Source organism: Myotis yumanensis, unplaced genomic scaffold (assembly GCF_028538775.1).
Source record: "Myotis yumanensis isolate MYYU_CA2020_CCGP unplaced genomic scaffold, mMyoYum1.0.hap1 SCAF_4, whole genome shotgun sequence".
Taxonomy (NCBI): domain Eukaryota; kingdom Metazoa; phylum Chordata; class Mammalia; order Chiroptera; family Vespertilionidae; genus Myotis; species Myotis yumanensis.
This window is the reverse complement of record NW_027223755.1, coordinates 2191017-2212858: the sequence shown is the minus strand read 5'-3', so window position 1 is coordinate 2212858 and position 21842 is coordinate 2191017. Positions and strand designations below refer to the sequence as shown.

Sequence of the window (21842 nt, the reverse complement as noted above, 5' to 3'; positions counted from 1 at the left end):
AAGCCTTGATCATAGTATAAGTAAGTTTTAACCCTACTTTATTTCAATAAGATATAACTTTAAAATTTCTTTTATTTTTTTCCTTCAATGTATTGCAATTTTCTATAAGCCCATGTAGATATATCCATATGTAATAAAAAACAATAGTTTAGAATCAAGTATTTATTATAGTTTTAAATGTCTAAGTATTAATCAATTAATCATTTTTTTATTTTTAAAAAATCTTTATTGTTGAAAGTATTACATATGTTCCCTTTTTTCCCCCATTGACCCCTTCTAGCCTGCCCCCGCCCCCTCACCTCTACCCCCGCCCCAGGCCTTCACCACGCTATTGTCCGTGTCCATGGCTTATGCATATGTGCACATAGAAGTTCTTTGGTTGATCTCTTCCCACCCACCCTCCCACCCCCGCCTGCCCTCTGAGATTCCTTAGTCTGTTCCGTGCTTCTGTGTCTCTGGATCTATTTGACTTATCAGTTTATTTTGTTCATTAGATTCCACATATGAGTGAGATCATGTGATACTTGTCTTTCTCTGACTGGCTTATTTCACTTAGCATGATACTCTCCAGGCGCCTCCATGCTGTCTCAAAGGGTAAGCACTTATTAACTACCAGAGGCCCGGTGCGTGGATTCGTGCACCGGTGGGGTCCCTCAGCCTGGCCTGTGCCCTCTTGCCATTCGGGACCCCCTCGGGGGATGTGGGATGTAGTAGTGTGCGAAGTGGCAGGCGGCCAGGGAGGACCCCCTAGTCTGGGCCTGGCACTGCTCCCACTCATCCCAGCCCCGCTGCACCTGCCGCTGCCACCGGTTGGGGCCTGTGGGCCGGGGGCAGCTCCTGTGTTAAGCGTCTGCCACCTGGTGGTCAGTGTGCATCATAGCGACTGGTCGTTCGGACCGGTCGGTCATTTTGCATATTAGGCTTTTGTTATATCAGGTGTGCAGAGCCCTGAGGGTCTCACTGAGAGGCACGAAACATGTGAGACTGTAGGCGGGGAGATGGGATGTGCCCAAGAAAGGCCTTCTCCGCGAAGCTTTCCCAACAAGACAGCAGGAGGCAGGTGGGTGACATCGAGGCAGAGAGGATGCGAGACTGGAAAGCCACGCTGGGGTCCGGAGCGTGAATGCAGACAAAGACGCCCTAGGTAATGAGCTGAACAGGAGAAGCTGATGGAAGGAACTGTGAGCTACGCCAGCGGTTTTCCAGGAGGCTTCTCTGTGCTGTTCTGAAGGCGGTGCTAGGAAAGGAGAAAGACATGAAAGCTGGGACCAAGGAAAAGGGGCGCCCAATGTACTTCCAGGAAACGGTAAGAGGGCTTCGTGGCTGATGGGGTGTTACTGTGATGTGATGACCTTCAACCTCTCACCTCAGCACCCCCTCCCCCACCCCGCTCCCCACTTCTGGTTGTCATAACCCCCCCCCCCCCCCCCCCCCACTTCTGGCAGTGTATTCTGTCTTCCCTGTGGGCCTCCCCTCCCTGCCCTCGCCTTACCTGCACGGCACCTGAATTCGGTCTAAGCCACGGCTCCTCCTTCGGGTGGCGCCCTCGCCCTGCCCAGCCCGGTCCTGCTGGAGAGACCGGGTTAGTTGGGGGATTGAGCTGAATGGAGCTGAATCCAGCCCGTTACCTCCACCACCTGTGCACACCCAGCCCTCACCCACTCCTCCCCTTTCTTTGAAATTCTCCAAAACACGGACAGGTCTTCCGTGACACCCGCACCTGCGTGTGGCTCTTGGCTCCGGGAGGCTGTACCACCCACCAGACCAGGTGCCCGCCCTCGTCGGTCCCGAGAGCAGCGGGGGCGGGAGGGAACACAGGAAGGTGGGTGCTGCGTGCACCCTCACTCGGGACAGTCGGCAGCAAGAAGGACACCAACCAGCAGCAGCAGCAGCAGCAGCGGCGCCCATGTCCAGCGCGCACAGCCCGATCGGCTCAGACACGGAGCCCACGCACATTCCATCTCCGCGGGGCTGTGCCCACCCGCCTCCCTCCGCGCGCCTCTCCTCCCCTTCCCCGCCTCCTCCCCGCGCCCCACCGCTGGCCACACAGTCTCCCCCGCGGAAAGCGAGCCCCTCTTCACCCCGAACCTCCAGGAGCGCAGCAAACCCTGCAGAAGCGGACGCGGAGCCCCGGGTGGGCGTGTCGGGGGGTTGCGCCCCCCCCCGCCCCGCCCCGCCCAGCCCCGTGCGCGGCCGCGGCCAAATTCAAGTGCGCGCAGGACGCGGCGGGTCTGAACCGCTCCGCTCGCCGCACACCGTCCGCCGCCTTCTCCTTCTCCGCGTCGGACCCAGGAACGCAGCCTCCCCGAGGCCCGGCGCCCCCCCCCCCCCGCCCCGCCCCGAGGAGCCGGTGTGAAGGCGGAGCCACAGGGCGGCCACGTCCCCCCCCCCGGTCCCGCCCTCGCAGTCTCCCTGCACCTGGGGAGCCGCTCCCGCGCTGATGTCCCTTTAAGGTCCGCGGCCGGCGGACTTGGCCCCCGCGCCCGCGGCTTTATTTGTCCACGTCCCGCCGCTGGGCGGCCGCCAGGCTCCGCGAGCCGCAGCGCGAAGGGGCGGGCGGCGCGGCGTCTGCGATGTGACCCGCGTGGAGCGGACTGAGAAGCCTCCGTGGGAAGCACCAGGGAGCACCCGGCGGCGGACAGGCAGCGACCCCGACCCGCAGCGGAGGGCGGCGGCGGAGGGGCCCCGCGCGCGGCTCCCGCCCCCGGTCCCGCCGGCTCCTGCCCGGCCACCCGCGGCCGCTCCGGCCATGGCCCCCCGGCGCCCCGCCCGCCCGGGGCTCGCCGTCAGCGGCTGCTGGCTCCTCACCGGTGAGCATCTCCTGCGCGCGGGCCGGGCTCGGGGAGGGGGGCGCACGGCGCGGGGGACTCGCGGGCGCTCGGGGCGTCTGGGCGGGTGGGAGGCCGGAGCGGAGCCTGGGCGTCTGGCCTCGGGTGGGAATCGGGTGGCAGTCGGGTCGCCGCCCTCCACCCCGGCGGTGGGAGGGAGGGAGGCAGCGCGGAGACGGGGCGGTGGAGCGGACTCTTGGCTCCAGTTGTTTTGCCGATGCGCGCGGCGTGGCCGGGCTCTGCCGCCGGCGCCCCCCTCCCGGGAGCGAGGTAACTAGAGGGCGCCGGGCGCCGGCCCTCGGGTGCTCCGGGCGGGCACGGCCGCCTCTTCCCGCCGCCAAGTTTGCGAAGTTTTTCTGCTGCGCAAGGACTCGCAGGGACCCGGGCAGAAAGGCTGCTCGGCCCGACGTGCGCCTGCCCGGGCCCCGGAGCGGACGGGGCACCGAGGGGGAGGGAGGCAGGGAGCGCTCGCCCTGCAAAGGCGACGGGGTGCCGCGCACAGAGGCAGCGCGCAGTGGGTGCTGTCAGTTGTGCCGAAGTAGGTGCTTTTGAGGAGCGACCTAAACACACGGTGGCGATGCAAAGTGCCGTCAATTTAGAGAGCGGCGACTCCTAGGGTTTTCCCAGATTTTTCCCAGCGATTAACCCGTGGTCACAACTTTCTTTTCTTTTCTTTTCTTTTCTTTTTTCTTTTCTTTTCTTTTCTTTTCTTTTCTTTTCTTTTCTTTTCTTTTCTTTTCTCTTCTCTTCTCTTCTCTTTTTCTTTCTTTCTTTTTCTTTCTTTCTTTCTTTTTTTTTTTTTTTTACCAGTTTCTAATTGGGGAGGAAAGGTTGAATGGTCAAAGAGAGAAGGCAGATGGGTGCAGTTTTGTGTTTTTTTTAAATGACCAGGTGAAGGGGTTAATGAATGGCTGGCTTTGGCGAATATCCTCAGAATTGGATTGTTCCGTGTCCTCACAGTGGGGTGCTCATTGGTGCTGTTAATCTAGTGTTTTACCACCAAAACCGGGGGAGCCAGCCGGTGTCGCCCGGCTCAGAGGGCCGAGGGTTAACTTCCAAGCAGATCACTTGGAAAGGGGTGGTCCGCAGCAGAGTTCCTCTTTTTCCCACCGCGGGCTGGTGTGGGAGCTGGTGATGAGCCACTGGCAGTTCGTCCCAGCAGTTCCCACTCCGAGGGAAATGTCCAGCCACCCACACTTCGGGCAGCTTCGGAGCCAGTGGATGGTTTAATTTCTCAGCTTCTGTAACAACCCTTTACACCAGCGGTTCTCCACCTGGGGGTCGAACGACCCTTTCACAGGGGTTGCCTAAGACCATCGGAAAACATATATAATTACATATTGTTTTTGTGATTAATCACTATGCTTTAATTATGTTAAATTTGTAACAATGAAAATACATCCTGCATATCAGATATTTACATGATGATTCATAACAGTAGCAAAATTACAGTTATGAGGTAGCAACAAAAATAATTTTATGGTTGGGGGTCACCACAACATGAGGAACTGTATTACAGGGTCGCGGCATTAGGAAGGTTGAGAACCATTGCTTTACACGTTTGACCTCTGATGCTTTTTCTGGCTCAAATTGTTTGGAGGTGACTGGCCTGTTTTTGTTGTGCAAAATCCGAATTGCTTACTAACTATTCAAACGGTGCCTTTCACTCTGCCAAATAAGCAGTTGCTAAGGCAGAAATGGTCAAATGATACTCGCATGGCCTCCAAAAAGACAAGAACAAGGCTTAAGAAAGTGTTGGTTCAGAAGTTACAATCTCATCTGTGTATGATTTTTCATTTATATGTAACTTTATCACTTACACATGTAATTATTTCCATATCTGCCTGTACATAGAGAAGCATTTTTCGGTTCCGCTGCATCTATTTCTCCAGGTCTAAAACCGTCCCAGGTTGCGTACTGTGGGTTTTCTGCGATTGTTGGGATAAGGCGCCTTGCTAATTCCAGGAAGGGACTTAAAGGGAAATGGTGCATAGATATTTCAAAATCACATTTACTTCCCTTTTGTGTGTGTCTATGTGTATACATCTATATGTTAATCATATTGAAGTGTAGAATCTAAGAAGTTACTGTGTCTGAGTTAACAGCTTCCTCACGTGCTATATTTACGCCCGTTTCACAATGCAAGGATCTGAAATTGGACTTCTCTTCCTTTTCTTTGCTGGTTTCCTGTCAGTCGTCGCGTTGTCAGGTTGCTTGGAAACTTCTCATGGAGGCATCAATCCACACCCAACCTGGGTCCCAGCCCCAGCGCACACTCCTGCAGGGCGCACTTCCTGTCTCGTCTGAACCCAAATTCTACCCGATGCTGGTCACAAGTAATTCCCATTATATCTGAGTTTTTAGTCAGAACACTCTGGTGGTTCCTTGTCATCTTCAGATAAAATAAAACATTCTCAACTGGCCACGCAGGTGTGGCCTATCTAGCTCCCTGTACCTCCTTTCACCCTCCTGTCAGTCTCCTGCTGCTGTGGGGACAGATTGCCACGGATTTGATGGTTTAAAACAAGACACGTGTCCTACCTTCCTGTTCCCAGGTCGGAAGTCTCCGGGCTGGGACCAGGGGGCAGCACAGTGGTGTGTGGTCAGCAGGCTCCAGGGGCAATTTGTCCAGCTGCAGGGGCCGCCTGCAGCCCGGGCTTGGGGCTCCCCTGCCACCTCCCACGCCAGCAGAGTGGCCTGTCAGCTCTTTCCTCGCCTCTGACTCTCTCGCCTGCCTCCTACAGGCCCCTTCCCATCACCTTGGCCCCCTGAATGGCCCAGGGTCCCTCCCATCTGAAGGTCTTCAATGTAGTCACATCTGCTAAGTCCCTTTTGCCATATAAGGAAACGTATTCACAGGCTCCACTGATTGGGACATGGACATCTGTGGGGGCGTTATTTTGCACATTAAAATCTCTCAACATGGCCCTCCAGGTGGGGCTCAGCTGGTTGGAGCGCCATCCTGTAGGCACAGGCGGCAGGTTCTTTTCCCGGTCAGGGCACATACGCAGGTTGCGAGTTCAATCCCCTGGTGGATCCCCAATAGGGCACATGCGGGAGGAAACCGATGGATGCTTCGCTCTGGCACTGGCTCTCTCCCTCCCTCCTTTTCACGCTCTACAAGTCAATTCTTTAAAAAACAAACAAACCCCGAACATAACTTCCCATGACAGCAGTCACAGTTCCTTCCTTTGCCCATGATCCTCTTGCTCACTTTGCTCCCGTGGCCATGGCCTCGTGGCTTTATGCATCTAGAAGAGAACCCCACCCTTCCTTCCCACCACCACTGCCCTCTAGACACACGTTCCCCAGCCTTCCAACCTGTTTCCCTCACAGCAAACCGCCACCATCGCAATGCATCTCCATTAGGGTTAGAACTGTCTTGGATTGGCAGTTTCCAATATTTAAAAACTAGAGGCCTGTTGCATGAAAAGATTCATGCAATAGGCCTTCCCTTCCCCTGGCTGCCGGCACTGGTTTTCCTCTGGCACCCGGAAACCAGGCCTTCGCTCCAGCTGGAGCCGCCTTCAAAGCCTTCGCTGCGTCTAAGCTCCGCCGGCTTCGCGCCGTCTTTGTTGGCGGTTAATTTGCATATCTCGCTGATTAGCCCATGGCAGGCGTAGCGAAGGTACGGTCAATTACCATGTTTGTCTATTATTAGATAGGATGATTCATTTGGAAAGATGTCCTCCCTTATGTCCAAATAAAGTCTTCATGGTTATGTTATGTCTGTCAGAGTCCCAGTCAAAAACTAGTAGCATGTATAAAGGGATTAGCGGAAGGGAGTTTAATGAAAGGACTGTTTACAGAGGAACTGAAGAGATGGGGGAGCCCCTAACAGTGGGAAGACAACAGAGGGAAGAAAAGCCAGGACCTGGTGCCAGAGCTGAAGCCCACTCCCTCATTTTGTGCCCACCCCTCCCACTGGCCATGTCCAAATAGATGGCAACCTCCCAGAGGCCAAAGGTCAAACATACAACGGAGAAGAAATAACATGACCTCATGATGCGAGACACATATTGACAACATGTTATGCGTGAGCCCCTGCACCCAGAACTCTACATGTACTATTTCATTTCCGTCTTACTAAAAGGGGAAATTTGGAACTGTTACCCATGTTTCAGAGATGAAGGAACCGAAAGAGGTTAAAGTCATTTATCCAAAGTCACACAAGTAGTAAATGGCAACTCCTGTGCTCAGCTCCGGTTTCTGCCTCACATCTTCTGCTCTGAAACCTGCCATCCACGCGCCGTCTGAATGTCAGTCCTCTTCCTTCTTGCTCAACCTCCAAAGTTTACCCAGGAGCCGCCTAAAGGGCTCTGATAAGGATCTAAGTGATGATGTCAGTGAGTCTGTTTTTTTCACGACTTTCAGGTTTATAGTGCAATCAGATGATGTCTTTGTCTTACCCGACATGAAGTATAACCTAATGACAGTGCTCGCTCTGGTTATTAAGAATACAACCATAGGGTGGCCCTTGTGAAGTTACAGGTCTCTCCTTCCTGCAAACAGTTTCGTTGGCCTAGAACAGTGGTCGGCAAACTGCGGCTCACGAGCCACATGCGGCTCTTTGGCCCCTTGAGTGTGGCTCTTCCACAAAATACCGACTTCTGCGCATGGGCCACGAAAGTTTCAATCGCACTGTACGTGTGCGCCCGCACATGGTATTCTGTGGAAGAGCCACACTCAAGGGGCCAAAGAGCCACATGTGGCTCATGAGCCACAGTTTGCCAACCACGGGCCTAGAAGGACGGGTCTTCTCTTGTGACTTTCTTCACGGGCAAGATCTCCTCTTCACCATGAGGTCCAGTGGGGCGATGGCTGACATGGGAGGAAGTCAGCCACCTGCCCATAACGAGCATGCGGCCTCCAATGGCTTATAGTGGGTGGCCGGGAATCACAAGATGGAGAGACGTTCTGGTCATTATAATATCTGTAAAGACAGCGGTAAACTCACAGGATTTGTGTTGCTAGTTTCCATAGGGACAACTGTAAACCTGCTTTTGCCCCACCCTGTATATTCAGAAAATTAAGGATCAAAATGCCTTTTTTTTTTTAAATCTACACTGTTCTTCTGTTGTATGAAACACAAAATAGGGTATTTGAATTCATGTTAAAAACTTGAGAAGAAAGCTACTTGGCATTGTTGCCACAATGCTGCTGTCAGAATACACTGCCCGTTCAGAGCGTCTGTGACTGGAGAATTGTATTCTCTCTCAAAGCAAGTGCAGTATCAAGACATGGAAATGAGCCGAATAGCCCCGTCAGCGGCTCAGTGTTTGAGCATCGACCTGTGAACCAGGAGGTCACAGTTTGATTCCTGGTCAGGGCACATGCCCAGGTTGCGGGCTCCATCCCCATTAAGGGGGCCATGCAAGAGGCAGCAGATCAGTGATTCTCTCTCATCATTGATGTTTCTATCTCTCTCTCCCTCTTCCCTCTTCTCTGAAATCAATAAAAAGAAATGAGCCGAGTATATTCCTGTCTGCGAGATATTGAGCTTCTTTCAGCTCCTGGGTTGTGCCAGCTCCTCCGAAGCCACTGGGCCTTTGCATAGAGTTACTCACACTATAGTGACCCTCAGGTCCCCATGGGAATGTCATTTACAAGAAACCCACTGGACTAAATTGCACCCCCTCCCCCGGAGACCCAAGGACCTTTGCTTCTGTAACATATCACATGATATTATAATTAAACATCTGGTTGTCTTCCCAGCTTGCTGGTATTCTGCGAGGGTAGGATCTTTGTCTGTTAATTATCCTTCGCATCTAAGAATAACTTATTGAGTGATTCATGAAAGAATATAGACAAATTCATAAAATACTTAAGGGATCACATTGTCTCCTTTAGTTATATCCCCACCATATTTATACCTAATTGAATGGAAACTGTCATCAATTGAATAATGCACCATAACTTAACCACCACTAAGCAAGGAAAGTGCCGCCAATCCAATTATAACTGCACGACTATCAGCTGTCTCCCAGTTCCAGAGCTGTCCCCTGGTTCCAGGGGCGAAGTGCCTCTGATCATCACAATCAATAACATGCAGTGGACCACGTGGCCGTTTTCTGCCACATTTCTTTGTATTTTCAGAAAGGGCTTCGTTAAAGCTGGAACACACTCTGTCTGGATACAAATGACATTGCTTCTGGATACGAAGATGTGAACACTGTCCCTCTCAGTTCTCCTCCCGAGTCAAGCTCGTATCTGACTCAGGGCTAATTGCTCTTCTGGCACCAGCAGCCTCACCAGATCCTAAAACAGAGCTTCCTCTCAACCCCTTTAAAAGGAAGCCTCGGGGGAAAGGTGGTGATAAAATAACCAAACCCTAACTTTCTGTCCTCGTGGTGGGTCAGAGGGCGGTGTGAAGGGATCTAATTCTCATCTAACGTCTTCTGTCATTTACAAGGTCGACTGGAAGTCAGCTAAGTCTTAGAAGGAGGTAAAAGTGTATGCTGGTTGGTGTTAAGAATTCACTTTAGCCCAGCTGGCATGGCTCAGTGGTTGAGCGTCAACCTATGAACCAGGAGGTCATAGTTCGATTCCGGTCAAGGGCAATGCCCCGGTTGCTGGCTCCATTCCCAGTAGGGGGCGGGCAGGAGACAGCCGATCCATGATTCTCTCTCATCATTGATGTTTCTATCTCTCTCTCCTTCTCCCTTCCTCTCTGAAATCAATAAAATAATTTATTTTTAAAAATTCACTTTAGTGCTAAAACATTAATATTGCTTTATCTAAAGAGTAGATCTCCATCAACAGAACAAGTGAGAAATATGAACTGAGAAATCACTGTAATTCAGATATTCAAGGGAATGGAGCTACATGCCTTGTTGGTATGATTTTATTTATTTGGTAGGAAGAGGCTTTGTATTGTTTAGGAACAACTGCAAGTACGTATTTTTAATCGCAGGAAATTTAGGTAGTGAGTACAGGTTCCTTAGACAAAAGAAACTTTCCCTTTTCCTTTTCTCCTTTGACTGGATTTGCCGAATAATGCTTCCATCGTCCCTCAGCCTGGCTTGTGGGGGCCACTCAGGCATCTTTTTACCGTCTGAGGCTAAAAAATTGCCTTTACTGCTGGATTTTCATACCCAGAGCTCTGGCTGCTTATCCTGTAAAGATCATTTTCCAAATCGTGTATAATAAGAGCAACTGTTGTTATACATTATTTTAAGATTTTTTAAGGTCTTCCCTTCGATAAGATGTTTAAAATAATCATTTTACTTATCTGACCATGGATAGCTCAAAAATGGAAATAGGTTTATAGAAACTTACCTTGAGAGTAATCTTCTTTCAAAATGTTAGTAACACTGCAAAGCAGCATGTGACTTCCTACTTGTAAGATGTCTGTGACAGACAGGTTAACAGCTCTGAACCAGAGGAGGGCTCACACCCACTCATTCTTTCATGTGATAACTGTGGTGAGGCCGCTGTTGCGCTGGGTTCCAGGAACACAAAGACAAACAGAAGGCGGTCTCTGCCCTTAAAAGGCTCCCAGCCTGAGAGAAGCCACAGATGAGCAAAGAAGCTCTGGCAGGAAGAGCCCCCAAGGTGCTGAGGAGGGAACAGATGCGTTCAGTTGTAGTAGCGTAAGCGGTGCAATAAAAGAGAGGGAGAGCCCAGTAAACGTGTACGGCCCCTCGTGTGCTGAGCCCAAGGTGCTCAGACAGGAGTTCCACCTTTTGGGAGCCCATCATCCCTGCTGCTGTCAGGCCAACCATTTGGAACCTGTTGTAATAGGAAGGAGGAATGTCGCCCAATGCACCGATGAGAGGCACGAACTGCTTTATGCAGCAGGACTGGCCTAAGTTGGCTTTCCTGGAGAAGAGGTGCTAGTACTGGAGTAAATGAATGGGCCCAGCAGACTGTCCATCCGTCAGCTTTGCTGAGCCATGTGTTTTTCCAAGGCTGCATTCGCCCCTTGCTATGTCTGATCCAGATATCCAGCTTCAAGCCAGGCACGCGGCCTAGCACCTTCCGTGTTCACAGAGCACTGCCGTTCACCGTTCACCGAGCAGCATCCTCTCATCAGGACCTCATAAAGATGTCAAGTGAGGAAGGCAGGACCAATAACCTCATTTACAATTCCGAATGAAAAGCTTCCGGTTGGTAGAGGTTAGGAGAATTTATCTCAAGTTGCTAGAATCTAACTCGAAAAGACCAGAACTCAGGTCTGCTGAGTCTTGGTGTGCAAGTATTAAACTCAGTACCGATGTTTTACAGCTAACGTGAGCCATAGCAGGAATCCGACTGAAAAGGTCATATGCAGAACTGAAAGTAAATCTGTTCGGGTGAGATCATGGGGATTGTTTTAGTTTTTCAACTACTGTTGCAGCTACTGTTTACACTTAAAACAGTTGTTAGGTATTGAATTCAGTTCCCTCAACTTTTAAGGAAAAGAAACTGAGTTTCAAAGAGACTGAGGACTGCCCTAGAGTTACAGGGAAACAACTTACAGGGTAAGAATTTCCATCCAGGAAGCTAGACTTGTAGCTCAATCAAGACTTTTTTTTTTTGGAGACGCTACAAGTATGTCAACAGCAACAAATTGAAAACTGTTGGCGGTAATAACACCACTAACTTTTTTTCTTCTGGAGAGATTCACAGAAATAAAATATTATAGAAAAAATAGATATAAAGTTACTGATGTAAAGGTTTCTTTTTTCAAAGAACCAATAAATTACTATAACATTAGAATTTAAAGCAACAGAGCTAAATCATGGTCTTTTCCTCGTGTCCTCAGTAAAGAATGAAAGTACCATAGACTGCTGCAGGATCACAGCAGTTTTAAAGTAAGAGGAATTACTTTTTAGACTAAATTGTGAAATTAAATGAACTATAGCTGAGGAAATACCAGGGCCTGATCGCATTACCTGTGATAATGTTCATAGAGCTGCCTCTGGTGAATCTGGTCCTCTCAGCTTGCCATTCTGGCATCCAGATACGAGTGCCTACTGTGTGCAAGGGACTCTTGCAGGGTCACTGCGTAAGAAAGAGAAGCTCTGAGGAAGGTCACTGAGACTCGTGTATTAAGATTTGTGCCCAAGGCAATCCCTCCTTTTCATCCCTGTCTCCCAGGTTCAGGGTGGCAAGCTTCCCCTCAAGGCCACTCGCAGTAGCCAGGAAAGGAGATGGTGAGAGGTGTGCGCAGGACTGCTCCGCCCTCCTCCCTCTCTGAGCTCACAGGAGAAGCCGGCTGGGTTTTCTATTCCCGGGTTTTAAGAGACAATCCCCACTCAAGCCGCCCAGCCCCGGCGAAGGTTAAGTGCCTTAGGGTTTGCTTTATCATCAGTCCTGTGGCTGTCAGATCCGGGCCCTAGTCACTAGGACCTAGTGGGTCCGTTTCCCCACTTCCAAACCTGGGCTCAGCGGTGACAGCGACGTCCCGCCTGAGTTCCTGTGACCCAACCCCCACCCTAGAGCCCTCGCCGCGCAGAGCAGCCGGGCTGAGGCCGCCCACCCGGGTCGCTGGGACCCTGGGTGCTGGGGCCCTGGGTGCTGGGTGCTAGGACTCCGGGTGCTGGGGCCCTGGGTGCTGGGTGCTAGGACTCCGGGTGCTGGGACCCTGAGTGCTGGGTGCTAGGACTCCGGGTGCTGGGACCCTGGGCTCCGGGTTCCGGGACCCTGAGTGCTGGGTGCTGGGACCCTGGGTGCTGGGCTCTGGGATCCTGGGTCCTGGGGTCCCTCCCTCCCGGGAGCTGCTCTGACCTCGTGCCGATCAGGCCCCGGGCGGTGGCGTGCAGTGCAGCGTCCGAGGCCGGGCGAGGCGAGAGCAAAGCCTACTTTGCAGCTTCGGGGCCAGGTCAGCACTTTTGAGAATTCCTTTTCGTTTTAGGTAAGTTTTGAAACTGGATTTACGCGAAGGGAGAAGGAGCGTGGCGGCTGCACGCAGCTTTAGAAAGTGCACACGTTCCCTCTCCTGCCCCAGCGCCCTCACCCACGGGAAGGGAAAGGAAGGAAGGGAAGGGAAGGCGTGGAAAGTGCAACTTGAGCATTAAAATCCCGGGCTCGCCGGGAAGCACGGAGTCTGGCCCCCTGGGAGGCTCAGCGTCCGGCGCCGCTCCCCGCGCACTGCGCCTGCGCGCCCGCAAGCTGAGGCCCCGCCCCCCGCCGGACGTCAAACGTGCGCGGGGCGGGGCGGGGCGGGGCGGCGGGGGACGCCGGCTGCGCATGCGCCCCCATTGCATCAGCCGCTGGGTCGGCGCCGGCGGCCGGAACGCGGACGGGACGGAGTTCCCTAAGGGGGTCCCTCGTGCCGGTGGGTCGCGGCGCCCGAGACTGACAATGGCGGGACTGGAGTGAGTGTCCCTGCTCCCCGGCCGGCCGGAGCCGGTCCTTCCTCCCGCCACCCGCGCCGGTGGGAACCTGTAGGCGGGCCCCGCCCCCTTCCCGGCGGGACGGCCGGTCCCCTCTGCCCGCGGGGACCCCGCGGTCCCTCCATCGGCGCCGCGCCCCCGCCCGCGCCATGAAGCTCCTGAGGAAGGACATCGAGAAGGACAACGCGGGCCAGGTGACCCTGGTGCCCGAGGAGCCCGAGGACATGTGGCACACGTACAACCTGGTGCAGGTGGGCGACAGCCTGCGCGCCTCCACCATCCGCAAGGTGCAGACCGAGTCGTCCACGGGCAGCGTGGGCAGCAGCCGCGTGCGCACCACGCTCACCCTGTGCGTGGAGGCCATCGACTTCGACTCGCAGGCCTGCCAGCTGCGGGTGCGGGGCACCAACCTCCAGGAGAACGAGTACGTGAAGATGGGCGCCTACCACACCATCGAGCTGGAGCCCAACCGCCAGTTCACGCTGGCCAAGAAGCAGTGGGACAGCGTGGTGCTGGCGCGCATCGAGCAGGCCTGCGACCCCGCCTGGAGCGCCGACGTGGCGGCCGTGGTCATGCAGGAGGGCCTGGCGCACGTCTGCCTGGTCACGCCCAGCATGACCCTGACCCGCGCCAAGGTGGAGGTGAGCATCCCCCGCAAGCGCCGCGGCAACTGCAGCCAGCACGACCGCGCGCTGGAGCGCTTCTACGAGCAGGTGGTGCAGGCCGTGCAGCGCCACATCCACTTCGACGTGGTCAAGTGCGTCCTGGTGGCCAGCCCGGGCTTCGTGCGGGAGCAGTTCTGCGACTACATGTTCCAGCAGGCGGTGAAGACGGACAACAAGGTGCTGCTGGAGAACCGGTCCAAGTTCCTGCAGGTGAGCCCTCGGTCCGGGGGCTGAGCATGCACAGCTTCGGGGGGGGGGCGGGAGGAAAAACTATCCCTGCTCCGGCCGGTGTAGCTCAGTGGGTAGAGCGTCGGCCTGCGGACTGAAGGGTCCCAGGTTCGATTCCCGTCAAGGGCAGGTACCAGGAGAGGCAACCAATTGATGTCTCTCTCACATCGGTGTTTCTCTCTGTCTCTCCCTCTCCCTCCCACTCTCAAAAAAAAAAAAAATCAATGGAAAAAATACCTTCTGGTGAGGATTAAAATAAATAATAACAACAAAGAAACGATTCCTGAAGCTTTAGACCTGGGAACAGTGTCAGGGAAGAAGTCTTTTTTTTTTTTTTTTAATATATTTTTATTGACTTCAGAGAGGAAGGGAGAGGGGGAGAGAGATGGAAACATCAGTGATGAGAGAATCATTGATCGGCTGCCTACTGCACGCCCCCTACTGGGGATCGAGCTCACAACCCAGGCACGTGCCCTTGGCCGGAATGGAACCCGGGACCTTTCAGTCCACAGGCCAACGCTCTATCCACTGAGCCACACTGGCTAGGGCAGGGAAGAAAGTCTTCATTTGACGGGGATTGTAAGTGCGATGTGCAAAGAGCCAGGAACTAGCTGGCCAGTGTGTGCAGTACACCGCGGCCGGAGTCCTGAGCATATGAAGCCTGCACTGCTTTTGGTCGTGGCGGGCTGGGTCACGGAGCGCTAAGAGATCCTGTGTCTGACCTGTCCTGCCGTCCCAGGTCCACGCCTCCTCCGGACACAAGTACTCCCTGAAGGAGGTGCTGTGTGACCCCACGGTGGCCAGCCGCCTGTCGGACACGAAAGCTGCCGGGGAAGTGAAGGCCCTGGACGACTTCTACAAGATGCTGCAGCACGAGCCCGATCGCGCCTGCTACGGACTCAAGCACGTGGAGAAGGCCAACGAGGCCACGGCCATCGACACGCTGCTCATCAGCGACGAGCTCTTCCGGCACCAGGAGGTGGCCACCCGGAGCCGGTACGTGCGGCTGGTGGACAGCGTGAAGGAGAACGCGGGCACCGTGCGGATCTTCTCCAGCCTGCACGTGTCGGGGGAGCAGCTCAGCCAGCTGACGGGGGTCGCCGCCATCCTCCGCTTCCCCGTCCCCGAGCTCTCCGACCAGGAGGATTCCAGCTCGGAAGAAGATTGACGGGGGGACTTGCCCTCGGACAGCCGGGTGCCCCCTGCCCACGGCCGCCGCTTCTCAGCAGCCTCGTGGCGGAAGCTGCCGGAGCAGCAGGTGTGATGCTCGCAGGGGCCGTCCCACCAGGGGTTCTGTGGCTGGCGGGACACGTATTTAAAACTGAACAATAAATTAAAAGGGAATGATCTCCATGCACTACCACATTTATTAATGAGGGTCATTTCACCTCGGAATCGTGAGTTGTGGGCTGTACTCAGAAACACTGTGTGTATTTAATATAATCCCTGTGTATTCTTCGGGAGAGATCAAGTCCCATAGTCCATGCTTCGAAACCGTTTTCCTTAGGAAAGGCTCTTCACGTTTCATTTTCCTCATTTACGTTGTTTATTTGGTTTCTGCCTGGCGGGCTTGCTCTATGTGCTTAGGGATCCGTTTCTCCCCACTTGCCCTACAGGCCTTTTTTTTAAAAAAGTCATTTGCTATTTTCAGTGATAGCCAAATAGTAGACTTTTTTGAAGGCAAATTTAACATGTTTTTTCCCTTAAGAGACTTGTTAAACCAATCATGTTGAAGCAACTCTGGGATTTTCTTTAATTAGAATTAATCATAGTTGCTTTGAGGACCGCTTCGCTAGTTCTTTTTGGATCATAGAGCTTTGGTCTGCTAGAGACTCTCAAGGTCATCTCTTTGAGGTGCCCTTCGTTTTCAGATGAGACTGGGGGTCGGATTTGCTGTTAGATGGCTAATTTGTGGCAAAGTAGGAAGGGGTCCCCCCAGTCCGGACCCATTTGTTTGCACTGCCACACTATGTATGTATTTTTTGGCCGGTCATAGCTACACTTAATGCTATTTCTGTGTGTTTTCACATTACTACTGGACTTTCTCTACATCCTATTACGTTTTTTTGATATGCATTTCTAATCATTAAGGAGGGAGCCCTGTTGAAATTGCAGCTTGACCCTTTATAATCCTCAGTTTATCAATAATTAGGAACAGCCTTATGAAGAAAGAGTGACAATTCATTTGTAACCCAGGATCAATGTTCCTACCTCAAGTAGGGACAGATACTAAGTAAACTTTTTGATCCTCCTTTCTGAGTCTGGGTCTTTCTGCTGTTGTGAATACCAGGTTTGGGAATTATTTTTTATAAACTTCCCAGCTAACTTGAGCTTTTTATTTGTAAAGAGGAATAGATACCTCCATAGGCATTAAATTCACTTTTTTACACATCTACATCCTCATCTAAAAATAAGTCAGATCGTCATTTCATTAAAACTCCATGAATATTTAACTTTAAAATATATAAAAAGTATGTTATTAAATCATGTAGTGGAGGTACGTAAATGAAGCCACCAAGATTATGAACTTTAGAACCTGATTGACAATGAATCTTACTCTCAGGATGTGGAGATTTGGGGCACCTGTTACTCTCATAATCTATGCAGTACTGGTCATTCTGGGCTGTTCTCCCCAGTAACAGAAACCAGGGGAAAGAAGGCCTGATAATCTAACCGATCCGTCTGAGGCCACAGCTTCTCAAATGTGGCTGCTTGGGAGTTTTAGAAACTCAGTACCCAGACCGGACCTTTCACCAGGAGAAATGCTGTTTGTTTTTTTAAAGCTTTCCAGGCGATTCCAATAGACCTCAAGGCTGAGAGCCACTGACTCAGGCCTTGCCATTCAAGTGTGTCCATGGGCCAGTGGCATCTCCTGAGAAAGTTCCAGAAATGAGAATCCAGGTCTCTGCCCGACACCTACCTCTACTGAGTTGCAATCCACTTTAAGGATATCTCCAGTTGATTGCTGTGCATAACTATAAAACTTCTTTAACAGAAAGCATGTTTTTATGTCTATAAAGTTCTTAAAATATCCATAAGAATTCCTGTTTTTTAAAAGTTACATTTTATAGCATTATCAAGAATATGAATTTTCCCAGATGCATAGGTAGAAATGTCAAAATAGTGATAGCATATAAAATAAAAAGTCTGATCATCATTTTTAAATCATATTCTCTGGAAAGCAGAATGAACCATAATTCTTTGGAAACTGCTCAGTGGTCTAATTCCAACTGCTGTTCATGAATGAGGGGAGACCACGTGGTAACGATGGAAGCACTACAGTGACACGCCTCCAACATAGTGCGTGTTCTGTGGATTCCCACTCACCATCCGTACTTGTAAACAAGGATTGGGTGCCCCCCCTCGGCACAGCGGCACAGGCACAGCGAATGAGACGCTTGCAAATTTGTTTCGTCCTACTCTGGATCTGATACATATCAAGTGACATTTTGCTATTCCTGGTCGGCTATTTATATGTTACACGTTTTTCTAATTTGATGTCTGGGTTCTAGACTGGGTTTCACTTGCGTTACTCCTTTAGAGACCCGGCGGCCTCCCTCCTCTCCGGTGTCATTTCCTTTCCTAAGCCTTTGGCCCAGTTCGCCAACCTCAGGTTCTCTTTACCAGAAGTGAGTCGTCATTTCTGCAATTCAGGTATTCCGGAACTGAAACTCTCTGTGCTGCTAACAATAAAAGTCCACAGATGAAATGGTGTGTGCAGTCATGGGGATGAAGAGTGTGGGTCTGACCATCAGGGGAAACCAGGGGAAATGGGTGAGGAGAAGGCACAGTAAACTTTGCATGTCACAGTCTCACTGCCTGGCAGCATCAGGGTGGGCTGGGGGCAGGAAGTCTGGGTCCGAGAAGGCCTGCTGGAGAAATCCAGGGGGATGTGGTGATGCCCTAAACAAAGGCAGCGACTACCGTCCTCAGGGTAGGAACGAATAGGGTAGGGGTCCTCAAACTTTTTAAACAGGGGGCCAGTTCACTGCCCCTCAGACCGTTGGAGGGCCGGACTATAGTTTAAAAAAAAACTATGAACAAATTCCTATGCACACTGCACATATCTTATTTTGAAGTAAAAAAACAAAACAGGAACAAATACAATATTTGTATTTGCATGTGGCCCGCGGGCCATAGTTTGAGGACCCCTGGAATAGGGCATTAGGAGGTAGGATCAGAGGGGCCTGGGCTGCAGATAGTCGTCAGTTACTGAAAAAGTCGAGTCTATTTATTTATTTATTTGAGTGCTGGGATAGACGATGGCACAGTTCAGAGACAGGGAACAGGAGAGGCTGGCTTGCCAGGAAAACTGCGTTCATGTAGCATCTTTGGTTTGAGGTACCTTCCAGCAGACTTCCGTGTCCTCACTGCCTCCGTCCCTCCAGGCTGGTGCTCGCCTGTCTTCTCCGTGCGGTCTTACCAAACTAGCTTTAAAAATGTCCCTTCTCCAAGGTGCCTTTCCCACTGCCTCAATCTGTAATAGTTGTTCTGCTTTGCGTCTCTCTGTAACATAAGCTCTGTGAGGGTGGAGATTGTGGCCTGTCAGGTTCATTGCTACATCTCCAACACTAAGAATCAATTCCTGGCACAGAATAGATGCTCAAAAGATGTTTGACAGGATGAATAAATCGGTATATAAGAAGATCCCTTAGGCACTTGAGCTTGCAGATCTGAAGTTCAGGAACAACGTTGGGGATAATGACACAAGAGATGTCAGTCCCGGAGGGAAACAGTGATCTAACAAGAATTAGTAGAACTAGAAAAAAAGGGCCAAGCACAGAGCAGAGGGAAAGAGGATGTGATCCCTGTAAATACAACCTGACTCCATTATCTGTGTTACAGTCATTCAATGCAGAAGTGTTTCTATAGCTCAACAATGAACACAGCTGGATACTTATTTATTCTACAGATCTCTATAGTGTGCCAGAGGTATACACGTAAAATAGCGAAAGTAGCGATTGCATAGAAGTTGAGTTTTTAAAAGTGGTTAGGATAAACAAACTTGTAACTTTTGGAGCAAAAGCCAAATTACTTTTGTATGTGGTTTTTAATGTGGGTCTTAATATACCTGTACATTTACCAATTTAGTGTGTGAAGAGTTCCAGTTTTTTAAAAAAGAAATAGGCATATTAGGGGTGATGGTTGAATTTATTAGGGAACATCCTCAGGGTTCCCATAGCTCAGGAATCTCACTCAGGCCCCACGGTTCCTGGCTCTGGACCCTCAGCCTCCTGCTCCCTGCTCCCTGCTCCCTGGCCTCCCGCATGGCCCTCACCACTTCCTCTTTCACTCCCTGCAGGACCACAAGTCTCAGAATCCTGGCAGAAGTTCTGCAAAGCTTTATTTATATTCGTGTGAAAAATGGATTTAATCAGCCCATCGCTTTGTTGATGCACATTTTTCAGTAAATGAGTTCCCAAGTAGGGAAGGGCAGCTAACATAAAAGGCATCGCGACTGCAGGTCAAGTGTTTCAAACCCTAGATAAAGTGCTTTTCTCCACGTTGACGCGAGCCTCCTTCAGCTCTGCACTGGGATTCAGCTTGTGTGTCCCAGGAGACTCCGTGTTTGGGAAAGTGCCGTTCTGGATGTTCTTAGTGCGCGGTGTGGACTGCTGACGGATTGACGGTTTATACGTCTGAACGTGTTACTGAACAGCCCCCATGGCTTCTGCAGGAGTTGAGATCAAGTCCACTGTTTTGTGTATGAAGGACGCCTCACTTAGGAAAGACTCAGAAGTCAGCAATGCGGCTAATGAAGAGCTTGGCAGATAAGATCTATACAATGGTCCTGGAATTTAGCAAGGAAAACAGTCTGAGGGGTTACCTAACGTAGTCAGCAAGTAGCTGGCAGACTCAGCTAGGCCTTAAAAAGGCATTGTCCAAGTCCAGTAAGGAGATCTTTAGATTAGAGACACCATGAAAACACATTGGCCAAAGGTATCTGTTAAGCTGACGTGGAGGTGATAACATCGCATTCAGCATTTTTCTTCACCTAGCGAGCCATCTCCCTCGTCAGGGCGTGTTTGGTAGTGTCTGCTCATCCTCATCCTTATTCTAGAGTGTTCTTTATAGACTTCCAAGAATAATGACTTGTAAGACAGCCCATTGATTGAGCAGTATTTATTTATATATATTTTAATATATGTTTATTTACTTCAGAGAGGAAGGGAGAGAGAGAGAGAGAGAAAGAGAGAGAAACATCAATGATGAGAGAGGACCACTGATTGGCTGCCTCCTGCACACCCCACACTGGGGATGGAGCCAGCAACCCGGGCATGTGCCCTGACTGGGAATCGAACCGTGACTTCCTCGTTCATAGGTTGACACTCAATCACTGAGCCACGCCGGCTGGACTATTGTGCAGTATTTAATGTCTCCATGTTAAGAAACGTGTTAGTAGCTTCTGTTGGGATCACACTGAGAAAGAAACTGGGGAGTTGTGAATTTGTACATTTAAATCGAGGAGAAACTAATGTGTTTCTTCAGGTGGAACCCACTTTTGTGTGGGATACTTCTGCATACAGATTTGAGGCTCTCATTTTGTTTTTGACAGCGAATGTTTTAATGCTGTAATAATTGGCGTTGACGTGGGAAGGTCTTATATTTCCAGCTGCCACTCACTGAGGATCGTGAGGTTTCTGAGGGACTGAGGCCTTGGATCCCCATTACCTTTAAGTCCCCGCTCCGTCCTCCCCTAACACGGCCGCCTTGGAGCCCAGGCCTTGGGAGGCCGGGGTAATGGAAATGCCTGGCGCCCGTAACGCAGGGACGTGGGGACTTAGACCTTCTTTCCATGGAGGCCGCCACCGTGGGGTCCAGGGGACCCAGCCCTGAGGCCGCGCGGCATCTGCCAGGCAGCAAGTACCAGAGAGAAAGGTCGGCGCAGCCACGCGGCCTGGCCATGCACGGGGTGGCACCAGGGTGGGCACCGGGGCCCCAACTCCAGGAACAGACGTGTTACAGGAACAGTAGCTGCATGTCTGTTAAGGTTGGGCCTACGGTGAGTGCTTTAAAAAGGAGCCCTGTCATTCTTGGAGGAGCCCTGTCGTTACTGTTTTCAGATAGGAAAGCTGAAATTAAAAGAGGGTAAGTAATTCGCCCAGGATCCTTAGGAGGTGGGTGTGGTGATGTGCCCCATCAGGCCGCTCCCTGAAAAATAGAAGGATGCCAGTCCCTCCCTCTGTTTCCAATCAAGTAGCCCCAACGTGCCTAGAAATAGAAATATGACGCGATAGCGCCGAGTTTCCTGTAAGGGGCCAGCGTTCGTGGAGTTCTTCCCTGTGGTGTTACTCACCTGCCTCTGTCCGTTTCCACCTCCCTTGAAAGATCAGGACTCCTCCCATGGCTCCGCCCTGTCTGGGAGGGAGGTGAGGGTTAGACCCCTGTATTTACCAGCCCCTCCTGCCCTCCCAGCGTCTGTGTCACCACGTCACACCTGGCTGTAGAGGGCTTGTCTGCCATGGTAACTCACGCACGATTTCCACAAACGTGTTTGCTAAGCCCGGTGAGTGGCAGGGACTGTGCTGCCCTTGGGTGCGCGGTGACGCATTCAGAACATTTTCCATCACAGAGAGATGACCACAAGTGGCCGAGCTGACAGGGGGGTGACCACGCTGAGCAGTGATAGCTCTGGATCCTGAACATGTCAGAGGAAAAGTCAGGGCCTGGAGCACTTCCCTGGGCTGAGGACTGTGCTGTGGTAACCAGGGATCCTGTTGCGGAAAAGACTGAGTGACATTCGGTGTCTTCTGTTGAAGTCAGGGAAGTATGATGTCTTTCAGGATGATCTCCTCCGAAAT

At 51.6% G+C, this 21842-nt stretch overlaps 2 protein-coding genes and 2 long non-coding RNA genes across 9 annotated transcripts in view; 2 read left to right on the top strand and 2 right to left on the bottom strand.

The window, feature by feature from the left end:
• Positions 1–411: 411 nt before the first annotated feature.
• LOC139008482 (uncharacterized) lies at positions 412–3572 on the bottom strand. Of its 6 annotated transcripts, none has more exons than XR_011471147.1 (3): positions 2809–3572; positions 1493–1569; positions 412–1237 (listed from the first exon to the last, which is right to left on the bottom strand). It is a non-coding gene; the product is annotated as an uncharacterized lncRNA (long non-coding RNA). The 6 variants fall into 6 exon arrangements; XR_011471148.1 differs by having other exon boundaries at positions 1493–1566; positions 2809–3571; XR_011471151.1 differs by lacking the exon at positions 2809–3572 and adding an exon at positions 2089–2307 and having other exon boundaries at positions 1493–1566.
• Positions 2384–21842, top strand: part of ITGA1 (integrin subunit alpha 1) — a 118724-nt gene continuing 99265 nt past the window's right edge. The window contains exon 1 of the mRNA XM_070411758.1: positions 2384–2810. Coding sequence (XP_070267859.1) covers positions 2750–2810 — 61 coding nt within the window. The 5' untranslated portion in view covers positions 2384–2749. The remainder of the gene's footprint in view (positions 2811–21842) is intronic.
• LOC139008483 (uncharacterized) lies at positions 6612–12767 on the bottom strand. The gene is made up of 4 exons (XR_011471152.1): positions 12540–12767; positions 11705–11813; positions 10107–11114; positions 6612–7761 (listed from the first exon to the last, which is right to left on the bottom strand). It is a non-coding gene; the product is annotated as an uncharacterized lncRNA (long non-coding RNA).
• On the top strand, positions 12665–15505 carry PELO (pelota mRNA surveillance and ribosome rescue factor). The gene is made up of 2 exons (XM_070411759.1): positions 12665–14022; positions 14780–15505. Exons 1-2 carry the CDS (start codon positions 13297–13299, stop codon positions 15206–15208), a joined length of 1155 nt encoding a protein of 384 aa, XP_070267860.1. The 5' UTR covers positions 12665–13296; the 3' UTR covers positions 15209–15505.